General features: G+C 39.9%; 1 protein-coding gene across 23 annotated transcripts in view; it reads left to right on the top strand.

Annotated features, from left to right (window-relative positions):
* BAZ2B (bromodomain adjacent to zinc finger domain 2B) overlaps positions 1–25,332 on the top strand; it is a 217,954-nt gene that overhangs the window by 152,937 nt on the left and 39,685 nt on the right. For 13 of the 23 annotated variants that reach the window (XM_075180790.1, XM_075180803.1, XM_075180794.1 and 10 more), the window contains 9 exons: positions 2,355–2,510; positions 2,880–3,064; positions 4,800–4,988; positions 6,965–7,357; positions 11,567–12,182; positions 12,977–13,255; positions 16,888–16,948; positions 17,681–17,789; positions 19,211–19,312. In XM_075180790.1, coding sequence (XP_075036891.1) covers positions 2,355–2,510; positions 2,880–3,064; positions 4,800–4,988; positions 6,965–7,357; positions 11,567–12,182; positions 12,977–13,255; positions 16,888–16,948; positions 17,681–17,789; positions 19,211–19,312 — 2,090 coding nt within the window. The remainder of the gene's footprint in view (positions 1–2,354; positions 2,511–2,879; positions 3,065–4,799; positions 4,989–6,964; positions 7,358–11,566; positions 12,183–12,976; positions 13,256–16,887; positions 16,949–17,680; positions 17,790–19,210; positions 19,313–25,332) is intronic. The other 10 variants (XM_075180810.1, XM_075180805.1, XM_075180815.1 and 7 more) reach the window with 3 other exon arrangements.

Consider the following 25,332-nt stretch of genomic DNA (forward strand, 5'->3'; position numbering starts at 1 on the left):
TCACTACTTTGCATAAAACCACATAGACCTTTCTCAGCATAATCTACCTGCCCTATCCAGTTTACAATCTAGTCTGTGGATCCTTGGATAGGGATGAGAAACTTGCACAAGACATTATCAGTCTAGTCACCAAAAAGTCCGCTTTATTATGTGTGCCAACAGTGCAGTGAAATTGCATTGCCAGCCACCAGGGGGCGATGGTACAGAAACCTTCTTTCTGTCCCATCCTTTCCTTACCTGCCAGCCGACTATTGTGCCATACAGTGCTTAGTTGGCATGGGTTAAAAATAACATACATTGGGGTCTGCCAAGGTCACACTAAAACCCTTGTCTCTAGCATCTATCTTAAGCTGGGTACACACTACAGAAATTTCAACCAACTTTTTATGCCGAGTGATTTTACATGCGATCGATGGTCCGTTCGCTCGGTCCATGGACTGCATACACACTAGCCTTGTTTAGGATAAAGGGAAGAGCAAACGTCCCTTTAGCAACTTTTTACAGCCATGTTGTCGTGAACAATGATTGCAATTTCGTACTCACTGTTGTGGATCAGTTGGAAGTTTATACACACTACACAGCGGAAACGAGATTGGAATGAATATATTAAGCGGTACGACCAACCAAATGAGGCGACAATCGTCCATTGGGGCAGACTTTCGACCATCGTGTCACTACACACATTGACCCGACTTTTGAACGAGCGGTCGTATGTCGGCTGATTGAGCCGATTATTGGACGAAAACCGTGTAGTGTGTACCTAGCTTTACTATATTATGGCTTATTTACTAACTACCTAGCCTCCATAAAATATGTTTAAATTGAAGCAACGGTTTCTCATAATCAGGTAAAATAAGAATAACTGTTATTTGCCTAAAACAAATAAATTATTTTCCTTGAAGAGACTTTTTTATGTGCAGCCAACAAATCAAAACACGTATCCTGAAAATTACACCCATTCCAGACAAAGTGCAGAGTCTAGAAGACAATTGTCAGGAGTATGGAAATGTTAATATTTGTTCCCCAGGAGAATCCTTTCCCTGGCTCCCGCAGAGACAGCTTATTTTGGTTTGATAAGTTCTATAAGAAAGTTTAGTTATACAGCTAGCTGCATGTTATGTTGTGCCCTGGGCACCCCAGAGGTTTTATTCATACAATCTCCGAAGCTATCAAATCTCCAGCTGTTGTTCCTACTTATTTTACCCTCTTTGGAGGAAACAAATGGTACTTGTTACTGTAGTTCTCCAAAGACATTTGAAATCATCGAATATGTACTACACTTTAGGGAGCTATTGTATGTGCTGTAATCTCCAGCCTCATTCTAATAGGCTTTGTACCATAGCTGAATCTATACGAGTGTGCTCCACTATGTGGAGGCTTCTCAGCTAATACCTGATCAGCAGTCATTCCGAGCCTATTGTAGCAAAAGTTATTATGGAAACTGTAATCGTTGTCCGCATTCTACCCATAATGCACTAAGGTTCCATTAGAGTGTCACAAATCACAAAGCATTATAATGCCTTCATTACTGGAATATCAACAGGAAGCCTACTTCGGTTTAATAATAAAATAGAACATGCCAAATCATCATCCCAGCTTCGTGGGAGTTTTCTTACTGTTTTCTGTACTAACAGGCCATGTTTTAACTGACTGTTGTAGGTTTTTCAAGAATGTCTCTGTTTTTCAATAAGGATTAACTACAATTTAGTGTTATTCTGTGTATAAGAGGCATTTTTTTTTTCATCTCTTCTTATTTTTCGTGCTGTTTATGTTTAGGAGGTTTTCCACCTGCAGACAACTTTTAATGTATTAGTTTGTGCATGGGTCCTGCTAAGATCCGGCAGAGTTGATTGAGTTCATTGCCCTGATGATATAAATACATGAATGAAAAAGCACAGAAGGAAGCCAGAAAAATAAAGCAATGTTTTGTAATAAATAAAGCTGCAGGAGATCATGTACATAACAATAAATTAATGTGTGTTAGCATTGATTGTTTTAAAGATAAAATACATTATAACCGTATTCATTGACTATATCGTGATGGGCATTGTAGTGTATTAGGGCCCGCTAAGACTCTACTATGTGTGACATGCCCACTTGTCTCTGCCCAGCCGGTAAGTGCCCCTGGAAATTATATTAATGTAGAAGACTTTACACCTCAGTGACGTCACTAGTTCTCAGCGAAATGTGGTTGACGTGGTTCTTGGCTAAATGTTTATTCCCATGAATATTGGTTCGGCCTACAACAAGGGGTCTGCTTTAATTAAGCCATTATATATTTGAAGAGGCTTGTAGGATTTGTGGAATGCCATCCTTGATACAGTTCAGAGAAAGATTCCCTTTTTGTCTCGGAGGTGCAGAATGGTGGCGAGCGACCGATCCACATACCCGCGCTGCTTTCTTCCCCCCACTGCTTGGACTCCCTCCCCTATTTACCCCCCCATCTCAGAATAATGACTCCTTCCATCTCCGGATCGCTGGGAAAAATGGCCGTGGAGCCACAGAAAAAGGTACGATACAAACACACGCCGTAGTTGGATTGTGAATTAATTGCGCGTTAATCCTTGAGTTTAATGATTAATAACTTGGGGGTTTATTCAAATAAACATCTATTATAATTACAGTTATCTCTGTTTTATTTGTCTGGTAATTATAGTTATTAGTAAAGCTATACAAATGTAATTAGTGTCTTGAATACATTGCTTTTTTCTTTGTTTAACTGTAGCCTGTAAATGTAGTTGGATATTTGTTTGTGTTGTTTTGTTATTGTCTTTGGAAGTTTTTTTTTCCCTTCTATCTTCTGAGTGCACGTTGTAATGTTTCCTTAGCTTTCCCCTTTTCACTGTATCGCAAAGTGATTTATTTTTCCATCTATTAAGGCATAAATGGATCTATGAATGGAAGTAGCCCTACATTAGTGACCAGTAACTGCACATCTGTATTATCGACGACTACTGCTAACAGCGCAGGGCAAGTAAAGAGCGCAAGCCCTGGAGGAGGGGGGCGCCTGTCTAACCAGGAGCAAAGCAAATCGGATGTCCGAAGTGAAAAGAGTAAAGACAAGGTCTGGTATACACGCAGCCAATCACACTCTATGAATTTGCATATCCTATCTGTCAGTCCACGAGTACATGATACAAGCCACACCCACATGTTGGTGGACCCACCCAGTCACATGATCTCTCTACTTTATAAACTTGCAATATATTATAAATTGATCATATTTCCTATCAGTTCACTAGAAATGTATGATATCACTGGTTCTTTGTGGATTGATGGGCAGAATATCGTCTCAAGCCACGGAATGAGATGGGTTATACCAGTCACCACACATATAGTGTATATTCTTCAGAGGTATAGGCTTAAGGCGGGAGTGAACAGGAATCTGAAACGTTTATTTTTTTTATGAGCCACCTCATGTCACCATATTTTTGTTAACACCCACACACCTCACCCCACATTTACTTCACTTGATAATTGCCCTCCAGATGGTGAATAAATTGGATGGTGATAGTATTTATGATATGCATATTAATGTACTTTCTACACAAAGTTGTTCTGTTTAAACTTTGTACAGAAAATAATATTATATTATTGTAAATCATAGTCCTGATCACTGAAATCTCACTCTGGTCACTGAGAAATAATCATTGAAGGGGTCTTCCTTCGTAAAATTTGTTCCTGATTATAGTTTGTTCCTAGTGTTTGTTAGTTGGTGCAGGTAGGTGGCGCTATGTACTCGGGTAGATAAATATCCCTGTATTGCAGCAGTGTCTGTGGGACCCTTGCAAGGAAAGAGATAACCAGCCCCTGCTATGGAAGACACCATCTCTGCCAGAAGTAAGGTGGGAGGGCTGCAGCAAAACATCTGTGCCCCATGTCTAACACTAAAACGTCAGTGTTGGAGAACATAGGCTTTTTTTCTGTTTCGGCCATGCTTGGGATAGACATAAGGATATCCTAGCAATGAATAAAGGATCAAATAAGGTTTGAGGTTACCATAGGTTAAAAATTGGGCAGACTGGATGGGCCAAGTGGTTCTTATCTGCCGTCAATTCTATGTTTCTATGTAAGGGAGACTGGGCGCCCACCTATTGCTGGGTGACTTTGTCCCCAGCTTAAGATACCCACACATATCACTTTACTTTGGATGTAATTGTTCAGAAATCTTTTAGTATGGTATGAAACCAAATCCAAACAGAATTAAACAATCAGATTGTGTAGAATTCAGATTAAGTGCATTCAGGCGCGGGCTGGGAGAGGGATGGCCGGGGGGCAGACAGGCGGCCGCATCACATGACAGGGGATGCGGCTGCGTCATTTATGACACGGCCGCATGCCCAGTCATGTGATGCGGCCGCCTGTGCGCTGACGCGGTCGCATCTGATATCATCAGAAGCGGCCGCGGGAGGAAAGTATGTATTTTGTATTGGGGGGGGGCGGCCGGCCTACTCCCCCGGCCCTAATAGCCGACTGACCCAGCGGCCCGGGCGGCCGTTGCCCCCCTGCCCCCCGGGCCAGCCCGCCCCTGGGTGCACTGTAATCGTACAGTTCTGTACTGCAGTGCACATGTTCTCCCAAGGTAAATCAGAAATGGTCCGTAGGGTAATCTCTTCATTTTCTTTTAGATATCATCCAATAGATTTCAGATTTTGTTCATTTAAGAAACCCCATTGTACTGTGTGTTAGGTTAATTTGAAAATTGTGCCTGGTTTGTAATGGTCTGTAATGTTTGATGTGCCAATAACGGCAGTATCACGAGGAGAACCTCATTTTAGTCTGTGTGTTTCTTTCTGCAGCAAAAACAAAGAAAAAAAGCAGTGGAGAGCTCCAGTTCCAGCGACTCCGGCTCCTCGTCCGACACGTCAAGCGATGGAGCCAGTAGCAGCGATTCTGACGACTTGGAAGAAGAGGACCAAAGCATCGAAGAGAGTGATGACGACGACTCCGATTCTGAAAATGAAGCACAAACTAAGAATAAGAGCAAGGTACAAAAGCCATTGTTTTATCACAAAGAAGTTCTAAAGAACATCGGCTCTTTCTGTGTCGTCCAAATATACATTTATGTATGTTTATAGGCTGATAGTATTATTATTGCTGTCTATAATATGCAAAGTATGTGATTGTTGAATAGACATCTTCAAACTCAGCAGTGGAAACAGTGACCCCTCCTGGCAGAATAAAGTATTTTATATGAATATTCAATGACTTTCGCATGCTGTGACCGTGCCGTGCAGGAATTTCTGCAGAGCTTGTGGACTTTTCCAACAATTAATTTCACAAAGTAAAGTGGTATCTATAAGATGTCCACTATAGGCATGAGGAGAAATGAAATGTAATGAGTGTAATGCCTAAACCACCCATATTCTTAGTCCATTCACTGGGTATGGAATAGGCTATTGATTTTCAAAGGAAGCACTATTGTCTTTTTACATGTGATATTTATTTTTTAACATATTTAAAGGGATTTCATTTCTTTTCTTTAACAAAACCCTCTTTCCCTACTCTAGTACTGTTTTTTCTATTACTTTGCTTACTATCCGTGTAGACCACTGCTGGTCAGCGTGTGCAAACATCTCTTAGCAGCGGAAGAGGGACTGGTCCAAAACAGAGTAGAAATGATCGGATTGGATATTTTTCCAAACAGGAGCCAGATGTAAAGACTGTAAAATAGTCTGAAACTTTGTCCGATACTTCTCTTTACTCTTTCAGCTGTCAGACACCTATTAGTTTTAAGCGCCCTCAAATGGAAGCAATTGACTTCATGAATTATATGGTAAAGGTGTGGGGCCAACTTGGACACCCTAATTATAACATTTGCATGGTGATTTATGAAGTGGAGCTGCTATTGGTGTGCTGAGGTCAATTAGCAGGCCAATCAATGCTGAATTTAGTAAATGACCTTCATCATCATCATTGTCATCACCATTTATTTATATAGCGCCACTGATTCTGCAGCGCTGTACAGAGAACTCATTCACATCAGTCCCTGCCCCATTGGAGCTTACAGTCTAAATTCCCTAACAGACAGACATACAGACAGACACACAGACAGAGAGACTAAGGTCAATTTTGATAGCAGCCAATTAACCTAGTAGTATGTTTTTGGAGTGTGGGAGGAAACCGGAGCACCCAGAGGAAACCCACACATACATGGGGAGAACATACAAACTCCAGATACCTTGATCATTTTCCTAAGTTAACCTCAACCAGTTAATCCACTCACAACCATTTTTACAGCTATTTTCTAAATCCAAGGCCTTTGAGGCTGTCCTAGTCGTTGTTAGTAAATATCCCTAAATGAGCTAAATGAGCGATTTTGTAGCCCTCATGCAAAGTAAAACCACTTCTATGCCACCCTCTGAAAAGATCTGGCACAGACGTGTTCCTGACGTGTCTATGTAGTGCTGTTTGCATGCTGGCATGCTTAGGGCTTAGGTGCTTATCTCTACACAACTCAGAGCTGGCAGAGTCTTGCTTTCTTTGCTGATCTCTTAGCTAGCACAACAGAGAGGACTGGTCTGGCAATCCGGCAACAGTGGCACATGCAGAAGGACTGATGTGTGCATGAGAATATAAGTGGGCAAACATGAGCTCACCGTTTAGCTCGCAGCCCTAATCTCAAGCTGTGGCGCCCGAATGATCTGAACCCTGCCCCTGGCACTAGTAGTGTAGTGGTGATGACAAGAGAGAGCCACAATCTCATGCCAAAAAATGAATGATTTCACAACCTGGGCTAAGGATATTTTTCATTTGCGCGCTTATATCGGCTGGAGTGGTTTGGTTACTAGTTTCCCTTATTTTGTCCACTCCGGCCCTGATAACAGGCATAAAATGTTGACTGAGACTGTTCTGTGCTGTGACTTACATTGTAGAATAAGAGGTCTGTGTGATGCTGTCCGTGTACTGGAATGATTCCATGGCCATGTAAGAAATTTATGACATTTCATTTATTTATTTGTAGGTGCTAATTCATAACATCCCAGACCTGAAAACAGACGGAAACCAAGCAGACAAGTTGCAGGAGAAAAGACCACACCAGCAGTTACCTCTTCTTCCTGATTCCCAGACCCGCTCGCCATTCCAGTCCCAGCAAAAACACCCTCAGGTTTTGTCCCAGCATCTTCCCTTCGTATTCCAAAGCTCTCAGGCCAAGGAGGAGGCTGTGAACAAACACACAAGTGTAATACAATGTACAGGACTGGTCTCCACTGTGAAGCCCTCTACGTTACTTAGTCAGTCTAATAAGGAAGCCAGCTTGAAACTTGGGACCCTCTCTTCTGATGGACTAAAACCAGGGAACAAAAATACCTCTGAAGAACCCACCTCACAACCCAGCGACTTGAGGATTAAAAGGGTAAGATGATCACAGATTTCTGCTTTGACAGTTTTGCGTGGCTACAAAGTGGTTGAAATTGAGACTCAAATTGCACATGCTGGTGCAATTAGTCAGAGAGGAGATCTGCGTGGTCACTCAGGTCTGCAGACCTGTCAAATCATGGTGACTGGGAGAAGGGTGACAACTGGTATGTAATCTCTGTACACTACTTGGTCCATGGTGGATCACAGCTAGGAAAGTATAAAAATAAATATTATTCACCTTATAGGGATGTCCTAAATATTGGGAATAGGCAAATATTTTTAATTGGCAAATCCCTCTTAAATCTGTTCTACAAAGACAGCACAATGTTGTGTGTGACAAACATGCAAGTTTATGTATATTTCCAGGAAAATTAGAAGGATTTTAACTATAATGTAATCCTGTGAATAGCATTCAACACTGCAACAATGAGTTATATTTCTCTGTAGTTCCAGTGAAAATCTGCCTGTTAAGTTGGGCACACACGGTACAATCCTGTCGCCCCGATCAACTGCCAAGCGGCAGGATTTTGCCACGTAAGTCGCAAAGCTGAACGAGATTTTGCACTCAGGACGAGCAGCCAGATCTCTTCCTGTGTTGCGGCGTCTGTTAGCGCCTTTAGAAGATATCTACAGGGGCTGATAGCGGGCAATGTCGGTCCTCTTTCAACCGCATTCACCAACATTTATAATCTGATTAACTTTGATCTGATTATTTTCGGCCATTAGGATCATTTTTAAAGTGCACACACTGCTGTATCAGGCACAATATCGCTGCCGATATCGCAGATTGTGTGGTCAGCAGAATGTACAGAATTATAATGGTTTTAGCCCTCATCCCACTGATTTTCAGCTCAGTGCGTCAGTAAGTAGATTAACCCTCCATGTGTGTAGAATAGTTTTCCCTCCTGAGAGAGATGATGTTACATATTGTTTTCCTACCTGAGGCAGAAATAGATTAAGTTACTGCCTTTGATCACAGGGAACTGACACTGATCTGAACCAGCCTTTTCCCGTTTCAAAGCCTGATCTGTTCTTCTCTGTTTCAGCACTTCTTTGGGATATTTTGTATTCCTTGTACAATGCAGCAAAAATGGATTTTGTAAAGGGGATCAATGATCCCTATGCTGAATGAATAATTGGAAGAAAGTTACTTGAATGGAAGCACTTTAGGGAACATAAAGGCTGTGTGCAGGATTACTGTATTTATTATTCACTGTGTATTCCATGTGAATAAGAATTCTTTCAGGATAGGGAGCGATGATCCCTACAAGACCAGCATAACAGAAGCAAAATAGCCCTTACAAAAATGAATCTATTATTGTATATAAATTATACAAAGTGAATAGGTGAATCTGGAGTCATATTTGGATTAGGAATATTACCCTTTTTTTTTTTTTTTTTTTTTTAAACAAACTTGAAGGAGCTGTTTCATTATAAGACATTTAATTTGCTCCCTTCTGTAGTGAACGTGCCTGTAGGCTATGCCAACACCAGATAAGAATCCCTTCCTTAGTTGTGGCCTTTGGACAGGTGTTTGACTTTTAAATTATTTCTCAATTTGTAGTATAAGTTGTTGAAGCTTGCAGGACATCTTGTAACACTCAAAAATGCAATACCACCACCAGATATTTAAAATTGTACGTAGTCTTTCTAAAGTAACTCGAAGATTCCTGCGGTGTCCTTCAAATGCCTCACAACAAGAAACTTAAAGTGCATGGAAAACTAGTTCTTACCCACATGTTGGGCATGTCTCGCATCTCCAGCGCTGAAACAGGTGCCTCTATTTTTGACTATCCCAAGTAATTCATTTAGCAGCAGTTTTGTTTTGGCTCAACTAATTTTCAGGAGAATGCAGCAGTGAGAAGTAGTGACCAGAGTGAGGCGTGAGGCACAGAGTGCCTCATTAAAGTCACTAATTCCTAGTGAATTTTTAAACTGCATTTTCAGGAATATCGTATCAGTCCTGGACAGGTGCACTTTTTCTGTTAGTTTATTTTTATTTGCACAAAGGATAAGCATAAAAAGGTCAATTGTTTCAAGTGTTGGAGTCATTTGTAAAGTGTTAACCTCTATTTATAATCTGTCACCAGTTAATTAGTATAAGTGTCATGTGATCATGGTTTACACATTCCTGGCAAGGAAAACTTTGACTCTCCTCTGTCTCAAATATTTAATGGACGACACAATATTTAACCCTTGTAGTTGTCCCGTGTCTTTTTAACATAGATCCATTGTTTGTCTCATGCTAGGTCTTTAGAAATCAATGCGCATTCCTGGGGCTTATTCAGATTCTTAAAAAAAATATATATATATACGCCAGACATTTTTCCTAGGAATTACAAGAATGTTTTAAAGTCTCCGCTCAGAGTTCATCTTGAGGAACATTACCGTCCCCGCCTGTAAACTGAAGGGGACCCAGACTGAATTTTAAGAGTGGGCGCTTTATCTGATTGTCCTTTGTCCTGAGCCTATAAAACAGAAAGCTACCTCTTCCCTTACTGACACAAACCTTCAGACGCTCCGTTGCAAATTATCTCAAAATAGGAGTTATTTGCCGAGGAAATTGCTATATTGCTATTATAGCTCTGACAAACCCATAAATCACCACAGTAATCTCAACAGATAATGACTCTTGAGAAAATCATCTATTCAAACATTATAGACGATAAACTCAATTGGACTCGGTGTTACCTCAAATTACCCCTATGGGAGAGATTTCGTGGATAGGCCTAACCAAGGCTGTGTTCTTCAGCGCTGCAGAGATCAGTAGAGAGGTTTGCCCTGCTAAGTGCAATCAAGTCTTTGCACTCCACACCACTAGTTTTGTGCCCGTTATAATTTAATGTCATTTTATTATTTTGCTAGGAGCCATTGATACAGGCATGACAACTATACAATGACCAGTAAGTGATATCTTTATGGATGCACGGAATCCATGTTTTAGGATAGAAAACCACAGGAAAATCAGTATTTTTTTATTATTTATTATTTTCCAGTTTCCTGAACGGATTCCTGCTGAATTCAGCGCATCACTAGTTATTTTATGATTGATACGTTCCTTGGGAATAGCATTTATGTTTCCTTTTCATCGGGGACGCAATTTCCTCTAAAATACAAGAAATACAATGGGGCGTAAGAGCTATTTGTCACTAAATACCTTGGGGACTGAGACTGGTGGGATGTTAGCGGACTATTTTCCCTTAAACAGACATTATGAATTGTAATTGGGATGGATATAAATAAATAACAGCCGAGGCCTACTTGTGTCCAGGTTCCTGTGGTCGTGGAGAATGTTTTAATGTATATTGCATGTAAATGAGCGTTCTTAAAATTATTTGCAAGCCCCCCAGACATTATGAAAAGATGACATATAAAAATAACAATATATTATACTTTCTGTCCTTGGTTAACTTTAAAGGTTTCTTCTTTCTCTATAAAATACATTTTAGTTTCATAACTAAGATGTTTTGCATTGCTTGTTAACTTTAAATAAGTATTTTCCACTCGCATAAATGGTTTATTTTCTAGTCTGAGTTTGATATTCAATTTTGACGCGACCAAGCCATCAATAATAGGTCCATTCATATTAAATGCAGAGAATTATGCAGATGAAGTCCGGTGTTCCTCCCACATTATCGTCATTGTATCTCAAAAAGCCTTCTAAGATTCTGAAGGTCGGGGAATATTTTGGAGAATGTTACCAACAGCTCTTTTGTATAAAGCAACCTGCCTTTATTGTTTTAGCATTCTGTCACACAATGGAGGCAGCCATTTTGTGGGCCGATCCAATATTCAGCCTATGACATTGTCTAGGAACTTATGACATCACTGTTCCTCATGCCTTCCACAGGCATAGGCAAACCGGGGGGGGGGGGGGGGGGGGGGGTTCATAGTGCCAGGAAACCCCCCTCAAAGCCTGGGGCACTGTATAATTGAGGTGGCTGGACCCCCATGCATGCTGGTCACGCCCACTGGCGGCGTGGTGTGGAAACCCCCCTCTACAAATCCTGCGTTTGCCCCTGACAGGGATGTCGCATCTTTATAATGTATTGATAAGCTGCATTTTGCTGGTTGAGCCATGACATCGCTGCATTCACTGTGGGTGAGAGATGGGGACATTTTTAATAACTTTTATCAACCTCTAGACTCACATATGAGATCATCTGTCAGTCTACTTAACAACTATTTTTGCTATTTCAAACAGGATCAACACAAACAGGCATTCCCTGCACAACTAAACAAGCCACACGAGGTCTCCAAGCACCAGAAAAAGACCTTTGTGACTCCACCAGTTTCCAGTCCTATATCTAAATCTTTATGCCACCAACAGCCATCTTTAGAGAATAACCACTCCAATCCATTCTTAGCCAACGCACTGTTGGGTAATCACCAGCCAAACGGAGTCATTCCCTGTCTCATCCAGGATGCCCCTCTGGCACTCACCACCAAATTAAAGCGGGATAATAAAGTCAACGAAAGTATGGCAGTCTCCCCTGGGGCCCAGTTCTCTTCGCCAATCAATCTGAGTTCCTGCGTGAAAAAGAATTCGTCCAACAAGTCGGTCCCCGGGCTAGCAGGCTCCCCTTTGTTACACAATCTCTGCAAGGAGAAAACTAATAACTCTGCACCAGCAATAAAAACACCCCATCATCTCAGTACCCCAAAGTCTTTACTGGACAAGTTCAGAGGGACAGATTCTGACATCCCTAGCAGCAAGGATTCCGATGACTCTAACGAAGAGGATGACGATGAAGATGACGATGAGGATGATGAAGAGGAGGACGAAGACGATGAAGATGATGATTCCGATAGTCAATCAGGTAAAGTACACATTTCATATTCCCAACAATAGCCAGGAGTCTCCAAAACAGGTCGCCAACCTATAGTTGAGGCCAAAACATGGATGTTGTTGAGGATTGCCCACAACGATCCAAAACTAATGTGTACTACAAATGAATAAACTAATTAGTAAATATTATTGTTCTTTTTACAAGAATGTTATGTGTAATAGTCATACTCTGAAACATCGGTATGAATTTGTATAGTTGAATGTGTTAAAATAGTAATGATCTGTTGTAATAACATTTTGTAATCTCTTCCCAAAGTCATGGAGGAAGGTCCATCTGTCTTTTTAGACTAATACATTGCTTGCTCGGTCTGGGCCTGCCTACCTGTCATTTACTTAGAATATCACTGATATAAGGGAGAGAACTGTATGTAAAGGAGAGGGATGAGACCGATAAAAAAGAGAAATCACTATGTTGAGTGTATGTTTGGCAAATTTTCAAGTGCAGTAGTTTGGTGTGTTGAATTTAAAACTTATAGAAATGTACCTAAAGGAAATTGCACCATAGTAAATACATTACGGTTTGCTATAGTACAAGTGTCTTCCAGATATGCTTTGCTTGCTATGTATGAAGGGAGTGTACACAGACTCCTCTGATAGCTCCTCTGACCCCTCAGATGGTTGAGGATGATAGAAGTGGTAATCAAGTGACAGTCGAAGGGCCAGGCTTGGACAATCCTGGCACGCAGGGATCACCACTTCCGGATGCAGTCGTGCACCTGTCTAAACATGACACGCTTGGCAAATCTGATTTGTTTTTCTGTACAGAGTCGGACAGTAACTCAGAATCTGACTCGGAAGGATCAGAAGAGGACGACGATAAAGATGAATCTGACAGTGATACCGAGGGAGAGAAGACCCCGCTGAAATGTAACAAAACGGCTCCTTCCGTGACCAGCGCAGCGAACAGTATCACAGCCCACTCCATGCCTCTCAACCTGCAGGTCATAAAGAGCCCGAGTTCTGCTCCGGCCGTCCTGTGTCCTGAAGCACAGTCCTCTGACTTTCATAACTCCTCCGCAGCTCTCAGCCCCAGCACACCATGTGGTATTTAACCTTTTAACTATTTGTTTCCGTATACTATGTGCATGCAGATTACACATCAGAAACATTAGATATTATTATTATTATTATCATTTATTTGTTAGGCACCACATGATTTCCGCAGCGCCGTACACAGTACAAACAGTAGACTATACAGGGTGAAACAGTACAGAACAATAAACAAAAAATGCCAATACTTCAGAAACTCCAGGCAGGCTAATGCAGTAGAGACGGAGCAGGAGAACAGGTGTGGAGACAGGAGGGAAGAGGGCCCTGCTCATACGAGCTTACATCCTAAGGGAGGGCAAAACAGAATCGGGTACAAAGGGAGCCAGTTGAGGCATGGGGGAGAGAAAAGGGGTCCGGGAGGAGAGAGGGGAGAACGAGCGGAGGAGAAGAGGGGTTCAGTGGATGGTTGGTAGGCTTTGAGGAACATACAGATATAGATTTACTGCCGGCCAGGTAAGGAATACACCTTTCTGTCCTCCATGAGGAAACAGAAGCCAGTGAGAAGGAGTGTACTCTGCATTTCATCCACTAATCCCTCAATATTTGGCTAACCAATGGCAAATCTAATAGCAAATGAGAATGCTAGATATTTTGTAATTGAACAATAGGTTTCATACCTCTGAATCTTACCTAGATTACTCAGTCACCAGTGCCTTGCTGGCAGTACGTTGCTGGCAGAATAAACCAGATAACGCAGGGTTCCGATTTGCTGGGGAAGATAGCAGTTTATACAAAGCTCTGTTTATGTATTATGTTCTCTTCCAGGCCGGATTGGATCAGCCAGTACAGCAGGAAACCTGTGTGTGTAGAGGCAGCTACTTGGGAGCGATCTCTCTACGCTACCAGCCAGACTTCTGAGTTGATTGCTCCTGATCCGGCTTCCTCTACAACTCACACGTCTCCTGCTGTGCAAGCTGGAGGAAGGACTGCCTGGGAGAGATCGTAGAATGAGTAGAACGCTCTCTCATCATCATCTATTTATATAGCACCACTGATTCCGCAGCACTGTACAGAGAACTCATTCACATCAGTCCCTGCCCCATTGGAGCTTACAGTCTAAATTCCCTAATATACACACACACAGAGAGGGAGAGACTAGGGTCAATTTTGATAGCAGCCAATTAACCTACCAGTATGTTTTTGGAGTGTGGGAGGAAACTGGAGCACCCGGAGGAAACCCACGCAGACACAGGGAGAACATGCAAACTCTACACAGATAAGGCCATGGTCAGGAATCAAACTCATGACCCCAGTTCTGTGAGGCAGAAGTGCTAACCACTTAGCCACCGTGCTGCCCCACCAGATGAACAGAAAGAGATCATTTTTTGCTTACTTCGTAGTACACAGTTTACTATGTCGTAAAACAAATTAAATAAATGGCATCATTGGACTGTAGAACAGTATAATATATGTATATTAGAAATTATAGTTTTGATTGAATTTAGTATTCTGATGTCTCTCCTGGTTGTTAGTCACTGTCTAAATAGTTCAATAAACAGGGGTAGCGACACTAAAATCTGTAGGTGACAAAATAGGATGAGTACTGTAGCAAAGCATTAGCTAATTCCACATTTTTAGTTTAATTAGGAATTATTTTAACCAATATATTAAACAATTATAATAATAATAATTGTACAAAATTATTTATTATTTACTCAGTTCATCAGTTATAATTGCATTCTGTACTTTTTTCAATACTATGATCTACACAAAGAATCTGGTAGTAGAGATGTTATATCCATACAAGATCATTTATAAAAACAGAATGACTTACCTGCCATTAATAGTTTGTTAGATACACTCTTTAATACATGTACCTAACAGCTCCTCCCTCCAATTTGAAACTATTTGAGCTGTGGTGGAATTGGTATAAAAAACACCTTTTTCCAGGGGAACTGGTTGTTTTCAAATACACAGTGCCAATAGCCTTCATCATGGGTGACTGGGACCCATATTACCAATACCCCTGAAGTTCAGACAATATCCAGTGGAAAATCATTTGTGAACTGAGAGAGAGGGGCCGTTAGATACACTTGTTTTAAAGAGTGTATATAATAAATGATTAGTGTTAGGCAAGTAATTATTTTTTTATAAATGACTATTAGGATCGAAAGACACTACACTGTGATATTATCTTTAAATAAAGTGAATTTAGGGAATCCATGGTGTTATGACCCAGTAACCACACCAAATCAATTGCTTTACATTATTTGCTTAGAATCCTGCATGTGTATCACTAATATTCTCAAAACAAGTTGCATTATATTATAAACCTCCCCGTGCTGTAATATAAAATTAACAATCTGAATAGGTGTTTATATCCTATTCTCCTAAATGTATTTACAAATATCAGTCCAGACCTTTTTCCTTTTCTTTAAAACAATTACAGGTTGGCTGATAAAGTTGTGATTTTGTGAATAAATTATAACAAAAAAACAGGCTCAGTGTTTCAATTTCCAGGAATTAATGTTGTCAGGTGAGGACAGTGTAAGTTATATAGAAGATTCTATAAATGTAAATGTCATTAAAAATATAATGGAATTGGTATTTGAGTAAAAATGATCTGCAAGGGTAGAAAGCAATATAACGGACATATACTCCGAAGGGGGTGCTGAGTAATAGTAGTAAATCATAGTCTTGCAAGGATGACCATTTATTGATCATATCTGTTCTGGGTTACTGATAGTAATAGTCAACTGCAAACTACATTAGGGGCTAGATTTTTTAAAGAGCGGTTTGCTCAAACCGTCGCTTTTTGGCTATTTTTCCGGCGGTTTCAAAACTGCCGGATTTAGATTTTGATGGCGGTTTAGCTTTTTCAATCCGCCACACAGCGCCATTCATTTTAAATTGAAACCTCAAACCGCCCTTAATAAATGCGGCGGTTTGGAACACTCAACCGCCGGCGTTGTGTGGCAGTTTAAATCTAGCCCCATGTGTGTTCCAAAGCTTCTTCTTCTTTTTTTTTTTATAATTGCTTGCAATAACCGAAATAAATAGTATTGGTGTAAAACAGGTCCTTATTTATCAATCACAATATTTTTTTCTTTGATAAAATTAGTAATTTGTGGTGGAATTTGCATAAACCACTTATCCCCAAAAAGTACACTAGTGGGAGTCCTGCTATTGACTCAGTACAGTTGAAGGATCTTATGCACGGGCAAAAATTCCAGCCAGTAGCATCCATCCGTCGGAAGATCCACGCAACAGACCCCACCCACATATTGTTTCACACAAACCCCTGCTGAGATCCCCAGTCACACTAATCACCAGGGCCCTGATGTATTCAGCAAATTCAGCTGCTCCTGGAAATTGTGGACATTTTTTAAATCACCTCTTTTGATGTCCTACTGAACTTTTAAAACAATTTATTTATTACCCTTAGTACACACAAAGTTGCTACTAGTATAATTTACTGTCAGCTGAAGTCTAGCATTTCTTAAATAGCAGTTTTTAAAGAACTGTAATTAGTATTTGAAACTTTACTATAAGAAACATGTTAACATTTCAATATTTATAGTTTTGTTTATCAGTAAGTTTGTATTTTTAAAATAATTGATGGATGCAGTATTTGTTTTGATCTGTAATCCCTGCATTTGTCATTGATGCTTTAAACTTTATTTAAGGTTCCGGTAAGAGGCGAAGAGTAACAGATGAGCGTCAACTGCGTATTCCAATGGAGTATGGGTATGTTACTTAACTAGTGTTAACTAATCAAAATCTTAATGCTAGCAGGTAAATGTAATAAGGCTGTGTAACTAGCAATTCCTTTGCAAAGGTATCTTTTATTTATTTATTTTTTCTATCTGTGAATAGTGCTATCTTAAAGTTCTTAAAATAGACTTTCTGCAATTAGTGTTTTCACCACAAGTTGCAATATAAATGTTGCAAATAGTGATGTAATTAGTCTAATTGGCAACTCATAAAGAAGCATCGAATGTGTCATAGTGCAAATGTCAGGTTGAAGGCGTTCTACGCGAACGGTATAAGTTCTGATGATGTTTTGCAAACTTATATCTCATTCCCAGTGACGTTTGTTAAATTAGTTTTACATGGGTTTTTAACATATGCAAAAAAGGTCTGACACTAAACCCATTGTTTCTTGTTATACCGTACCCATTGACGTTTGCTTGGGTTGCATTAGCATTTTTCAGAACCTTACTTGTTCCATTTTTCACATTAACTGCATGTAATCAAATCGTCCTATGCCAATAAAGACGCAAATCACAAACCCCAGTGGGTACGAGGTCTAAGCAAGTTTCCACTGAATTATGCTGGCTGATAAGCGTACATGTGAATATGTTTGTGCATAGTTGTCCATTTCCTGTAAGCCTGTAAATGATTCAGATTTTCATAATAACGTAATTTAGGATAAGCACCTAGAATCTTGTGTAACAACATAAACCATGTTTTACTTAGCTGGCAAAGAGAAACAAGATTGAAGAATGTCAGTGGACGTCTGCAGGGAGAAGTGACTTATTTTGCCCCCTGTGGAAAGAAATTCAGGCAATACCCAGAAGTAATGAAGGTAATCTATTACATAGGAATTTAGGGGCTCTTACCTGGCTTAGTTAGCGACTGTTTATTTCCTATATCTGAATGTTTGTGCTGTGCTGTCTTGTTGTGGATGTACATTATGTTTATTGGCGTTTGTTTATCCTAAACCCTTAGCAGTGATATATTTACCTTTGACCTGCCGGGCCCACCGTTGCAAAGGCTGCTGGGAATGTTTTATATAGACATGCTGCCTCATTCATGCTGGGTGTCTCTACACCACTTTCTAACATGGCCTCTCCTTTGTCTGAAGAGATATTTGACAACAACCCTTTGTGGCTATCGCAGAAACTGTAGTCAAACAATATCTATTCAGGCAACCATTTTTTTTTAGAGCAGGCTTAAGCAACTACAGATCCCAGCATGTCTGCTGGGACTTGCAGTTTCACAGCGATATACACGCCAACATTTCTAACTGGAAAATAGGAAGGAACTAGGCCGGGACCCTGATATTCCAAAAATACACCCTTACCACGCCCGTTTGGGGCACAGTCATAATTCTGGTAGGCCACACTTTTGGCTGCCGGAACTCCGGAGTGTTGGCGGGTATGCCACAGATGGATAGCGCAGGTAAAATATTTCCACAGCAAGTGTCAATATGAAGCATGGAATTAAAATATAATGTACATTATTATTATTATTATTATTATTATTATTATTATTATTATACTTTATTTAATAATAATATATGTGGCTCTCCATGTTGATTAGAACAAAATTATTCCCATTACCATGAGCCACCAGTTTGAAATTGCATGTGTGAACTGCAGTATCTTCCCACTAGCTTTAGAAGCAATACATGCAATGCAGAAATATTCACAGTGTTGTTAAAACATTTATTTGGCTAAAAAAAAAACTAGAGTAATGGACGTTGTTTTTAGTTTTTAAATCAGGATGGGGACTTTTGTACAACGTGATACTCGCAGTTGTAGCTTAATAACAGATGCATAGCAGCAGTCATCTGACCGATCAGTATTGGAATCAGGCCATCTTCCATAATCTGACACTGAATATTACCGGGGACATTAATGTAAATTGTTATACAGGTAGGTGCGTAGAAAAGGAGGTGTTGCCCATAGCAACCAATCAGAACACTTTTGTTTTGTTTTTTACTGCATTTAAGTAAAGTAAACTTCTGATTGGTCGCTATGGTTCTACACTGTTACCTGTGGCACATTCTTCATCAATGCCCCCCTGGTATGTTATATCTCAGTGTAGTGAAACTCAGTTTGAGGCTGTGTGCCAGCATGTCCTATAAATGTGAGGGTATGAGGAAACACTGCCGCCTTCCGTGTGTCTGTGTCTCGCTGGTAGAGCATTAAGGGGAGAGATGGGCAAACAAATGGGCTGTCGTTCTTTAAACTTCTGAAGTGAAAAAATCTGTGATTTTTTCAGTATCTCAGCAGAAATGGAATAATGGATATCACAAGGGACAATTTCAGCTTCAGTGCAAAAATAAGAGTGGGGGACTTCTATGAAGCCAGAGATGGACCACAGGTATCCCCTTAAATAAAACACTCGTAGTTCTAGCATAAATGTAGCTAAAAAGTCATGTTTCATAGAGATCTGACTTTTGTCTGCTACTCATTATCACTGTTCCCTCTAAGCTGAACAATCTGGAAATGATAGCGTTAAAAACTCATGTCCATTCAAGGAGCACTGAACAGCAGATTCTCCACATAGCTCTTCATTTTAACCATCTTATTTCTAGATCGCTCAGCTTAGAGTCGAGCATTGCTCGTTAACCATTGGAAAAATAAGCTCAGTTGTTTAACATTGTGATATTTTATATATTATCACAATGTGTTGTAATTGTTTATGTGTGTAGTAGTAGTAGTATGTGCTGTTATTTGTGTGTCTTTAGTACTGTTTTGTGTTTCTTGGTGTTTTCAGTGTTATGCTGTACCCTTAATATGACATACATCGAACATGACTGGATGATTCTTGTGACATGTGAAATATATTTTGGAAAGTACATTGAAATTTAAGCACTGTGTTAACATATGTTAAGTACAACAATCCTTGTTAAATAAATATTTGCAGACAGTGTGCGTTTTAATGTGACAATGACATATAAAACAAGAGGATGGCATATACATTTGGAATTCATTAACGCAGGTGATAAAATAAATGCAATTCAGGAGTTGGAATGTATTGTACAAATGTGTTGGTCATGTGACAGTGTGTATTCAGGAGTATATGTCCAAGCAGTGAGGTTCATATAAGCATAAGAGCTGTTCTGATTCCCACAGACATCACCACACCAGTAAACTTATATCATGAAACTAAATGAAGAGAAGACAAAATCGTCAGCGTAATAAATGTGCATAAATCACGTGTTTTAGGCTTAAGGTCTTTCATCACATGTGTTCAGAAGTAAATTTATTTTGTTAATATAGGAATTAAACACATATGGGTCTCCAGCTGCTATGGAGCCTATTTTAAGGTACCCACGCATTCAATGTTTTCATTCATTTTACTCAAAAGATTTTTTCACAAGCAGCTTTTTTATTGAACAATTTGTACACTCTAACTATGATATACTTAATAATCACTTATTTATGAGCTTTCAATTTGGTCAGTAACATAGCTATACAATTGCTCACACAGACTGGCCAATGAAAGTGGTCAAACTTGGACAATCCTGTTTTTGAAAAATCTTTTGATTACATTTTTTGTCATTCTTGTATTTACTGATGTTTCCACATACTTGTCCACTCTCCTGGAATGTCCGGGAGACTCCCGAATTCCGGGTAGGTCTCCTGGACTCCCAGGAGTGCAGGCAATTCTCCTGCAACCTGCCTGTCGGGAGCCTAAAATCACATCATTTTGGCCCAATGGTGATTTTGACTGGCGTAGTGTTACAAAATGAAACGATTGGACGTGCCCCACCCCCTTCCGCTCTCCCATCACACTCCCCTCCCCCTCTCCAGGATCTCCCAGGGGTCAGAAATACAAAGCTGGCAAGTATGTGTTACCATATTTAACATATTGTATGAATATTAATATTATGGAACATCCAATAAAGAAATCTGTATGTGAGTAAGGTATGCAGAACAATGTCAGAGAATCTGCTCGGCCTGGCTGATTGAAACCCTGGCATCAGGACACGATAGGGAGAGTTAGTGCCAGTTTATAGGGCTTCTGGCAGTGGTGGAAGTGAGCTGGTATACAGTGGTATGCCACAGTGGCTAAGTGGTCAGCACTTCTGCGTCACAGAACTGGGGTCATGAGTTTGATTCCCAACCATGGCCTTATCTGTGTGGAGTCTGTATGTTCTCCCCGTGTTTGCGTGGGTTTCCTCCGGGTGCTCCGGTTTCCTCCCACACTCCAAAAACATACTGGTAGGTTAATTGGCTGCTTTCAAAATTTACCCTAGTCTCTCTCTCTCCCTCTCTCTCCCTCTCTCTCTCTCTTTCTCTCTCTTTCCCCCCCCCCCCCTCTCTCTCCTGTAAGCTCCAATTGGGCAGGGACTGATGTGAGTGAGTTCTCTGTACAGCGCTGCGGAATCAGTGGCGCTATATAAATAAATGGTGATAACGCCACTTCTCCTACTGCCTTCATTGTAAACCTGTCAAGTTCCATTCACTTACATTTCTTATACCGCCACCTCTAATTGTCCACTACCACTGGCTTCTAGGTCATAGTCTGTGGAGAAAGCCTTAAAGATACCTTATCTGGCTACAAGGCTGTATCTTGATATGTAAAGAAAGTAATTGGGGGTTAATGCTGTGTTGTAAGGCTGAAGCTGGGTGCTCATTACAGAAATTTGTGTTATCTATAACGATATTACCAACGACTGATAAAAAAAAAAGTTCCGATCAGTATACCGATTCACGTGTACACACTAAACACGTTTTACATGATTTACCTTCAGATCTGTGCTCTTCATCCGTAATAACCATCGTCTGAAAAGATCGTACTCTGTAAACTCTATGGAGATCCTGATTGTGAGTGCATACACACTGCAGAATTGGAACAACATTGTTCCAGCATTGAATGAGATTTTTAATCTGGTTTAAATATCAAATGAAATGATATGATTTGCTTTGGAACGATAATCGTTCATCGTTGCCGTGTACACACTAATGTGATATCAGGCCAACCGGTTGTTTATTGTCTGTTTGACTCCATAATCGGCTGAAAACACTGTAGTGTGTAACCATCCTTGGCTAGCTTTCAGGAATAACATAATAAACTTATACAAATAGTGTTATAAAGATATACAAATCGCTAGCCTTTAATGGTTAAAGTTACATTTCAGTGATCAGTAACTCTTTGATGTCATTTTCTCTCGTTACATCACAATTAATAACATTCGGCCAGTGGACTCAATTATACAGCGTTCCTGACTCCACTGGGTCCATATTTAAAGGGCACCATGAAATAGTTTTCACATTTCTCAGAAGTTGGATATTTGCTGGAGGATCTGACGGGGAACTTTCAGTATAATAAGAGGCAAAACTAAAGAAGATATATGGAAGACTTCTAAGTGAAACGGAAGCTTTAAAGTTGTATGTGGCTTTGATTCGGTGCTGATTAGAAAGCTACTTTGGGAAAGATGATAGGAGTTCACGTTTTGATCTTCAGTTTATGGTTTGCGAGAAGCATCATTTGTGTCAGGGCTTATTACAGTAGGATCTTGCATAAGTAGACAAGTTTTGCACAGTTCCATTATCATGTTCAGGACATATTTATCTAACTATTGTACAATTTATATATAGTTTCTTGTTTAGTGCCACTACAAACATTTAGACTAGGAGGTATTAGTGGGTTTGTAGACATGACACTAAAGGGCAGAGGTTATGTGAGTGAACCTTGACCTAGAACTGTACAGTTACTGCAGTTTGACAAGGGTCAACGAGCCCGTGTCCAGTTTTGGAGAAGCCAATAGGATAATAAGACTATTCACACTGTCAAATGCATATATTCATATTTTTTTTTTATCATATTACAGTTCTACAACAAAGTAAGAATGGTTATGCATTCTAAATGTTAACATTACCTATTTTTATTTAGTGCCTCAAAGGTTCCTATGCTACAACTGATAACAAAATAATATGAGAGGCATTATAATTAATTGTTCTGCTGCCTCGTGGTTGAGATATAGCAATAAATCAACTTTTTTGGAGCAGTAAGGGTAAACTCTGTTCACAAATATAACAATATTCTGACACTAATAAGGGCTGGCTGGGATGTGGTCTGTAGTAATTAATAAATCTATGGAGGGCTACCAACTTTTTCAAATTCACTTGATATAGGTCGCCTGCTGCAAACAAGTAGATATGTTATAAACAGCAGCAGTAAGTGCTTTATTTCCACCATATGGCAGCAGGAAAATTATCATGGCAATACAAATCTAAAATATGTTTCACAGCTAAGTTTCAGCTAAGTTGACTATATTTTAGCCAGTGTTCCAAACAGGAATGACTTTTCTTTCACACCAAAATTCCAGTTCTGTAAAAGCTGAGGATGTAGCTGCAGCACATGCAGCTGTTAGTGGGATTTGGCGGCTTAGGAGAATGAGGAAAACATGAGCCACTAGGGGCCCTGCATGTCTGGCAGCAACTGTGGATAAAACATAAAAGCAATATAAAATTGGAGTAATTCTAATTCTGTTACTCTAGATACATCGGGAGTCCTAATACTAAGAAAATGAGAATTTAAGTGATGGATTTCTAGTGAGAAGATACAGGGCTGTCTATGCCTAATAGCGGTGGTATTCCCCTTATAGCCAGAGCTGCTCTTGCAACATAAGAAGGAGCGCAGTCCCTTCATTTGTAAAAGGCCACACTGGATCCCAATGTAAATCATAAACAGTTGCTGAACTGAAGAGACTATTACAGCATGTGATAGTGCAGTTACACAGTGCTTATTTGTTGGGGCCAGGACCCTATGTAAGTGTTAGCCACCCCCTTCCACTGCTTTTCCTTCTCTTAGGTCATTTTGGTCAGATTGGTGCGCTTTAGCCCATGTAGATGAGTGAAGGAAAACATGAGGGCCAGATGGGATAGGCGGATGCAGGACTTGCTTTGAATCGTCCATGCTGTTAGTCTTGTCCTAGATTCCAATGACGGTGTGCTGTAGAGGAGACGGCTATAGGATATTCTGCTATTTTGGTTAACTTTTGGAGGGTCTGCTACAGTAAATCACCAGATTCATTGCTGTATCCCCTTATTTTAATGAGCAATAGGCAGACCTATATTATGAACTATGCTTGCTGCTCCAGCCAGTATAGCTGGACAAAGCGCTTTATATCACTAGGATAGTTTATCATAATAAATCAGTTATATGGAGAAGAATGACGTACACAAGCGTTAAACTTCTTAGAACCAGATGCACCTAATGTTTGTCTTGGGTTCAATGCTGTGTTATGTTGTGACATTAATTGAAATAATATATTTTAGATAATGGTTGGGTTTGTCATTAACAAGGTAACTATGTCTTAGAAATGTATTTTATGTAGAAATGGAAACGGCAATCTAAAACCTTGTCAGTGCGAATGGATTGCTGTAACTACATTGTTGCAGCAATCTATGTACATGAATCACTTTATATTATTATGTTTCGTTCAACCGGTCACCAAACACTAATTAACTGCACTGGCAAATCTTGTTCCGTCAGCTCCCCTGTGCTTTACCATTTATCAAGTGTTTTCATACAATGAAAACTAATTGGGGGGAAAAATATTTTCATATTAAAGTACAGCAAAAAAACAAAATACTCATGCACCTACTTGTCCAAGTGATATATGAAAATAGGAAAGATAAATATTGGACAATCATCTGTGGAATTTACTACTATTAGAATGCCTGAGATATATATATATATATATATATATATATATATATATATATATATATATATATATATATATATATATAATATTATTATTTTTTTTTTCACCAAGTCCCTGGAGGCACTTTTTAACTCTAGGGGGTAAATATATAAGGAGGCTACTTAAGTCCGTAGATTCTCTGCGGTTGCCGCCATTTTTTAAAACGGCAATTTTTTTTAAAGGACAAAACCCTATTGGCTTTGCCTTTAGTAAAATTGCCGTTTTAAAAATGACCACCTTTTGATACATTTACCCCTAGAAGTCAGAGCTTACCGCTCAGTAGACTACCATTACTTTTGGCTCTATCCTTCTCTCATGGCCCTCCTGTCGATCCTATACATGTGCAGTAATCCTCTCTCAATAAAATAGTATTTGGGCGTGCTTAGTATATGGATGTGACATAATTGGGGGCGGAGTATTATGGGAAAGGGGTGTGGCCCGGCCCCTAGCGGCAGGGAAGCAGATATGCATCAGACACAGCACTGTCCATTTACTCGCAGCCTGCACAGAGGGGATAGCCTATGACTATAGTATATGTTTCTTACTATACTGGCAAATATAAAACTCTGAAACAATTTGAGGCTAGGCTGCCTTTGATATCATCCAGAAAGTTTTGTAAAACGAAAATAACTTTATTTATTTCATGTGTTTTTGAATCACTGCATTTTGTATTTGTTTG

The sequence above is a fragment of the Mixophyes fleayi genome, chromosome 7 (genome assembly GCF_038048845.1).
Source record: "Mixophyes fleayi isolate aMixFle1 chromosome 7, aMixFle1.hap1, whole genome shotgun sequence".
Taxonomy (NCBI): domain Eukaryota; kingdom Metazoa; phylum Chordata; class Amphibia; order Anura; family Limnodynastidae; genus Mixophyes; species Mixophyes fleayi.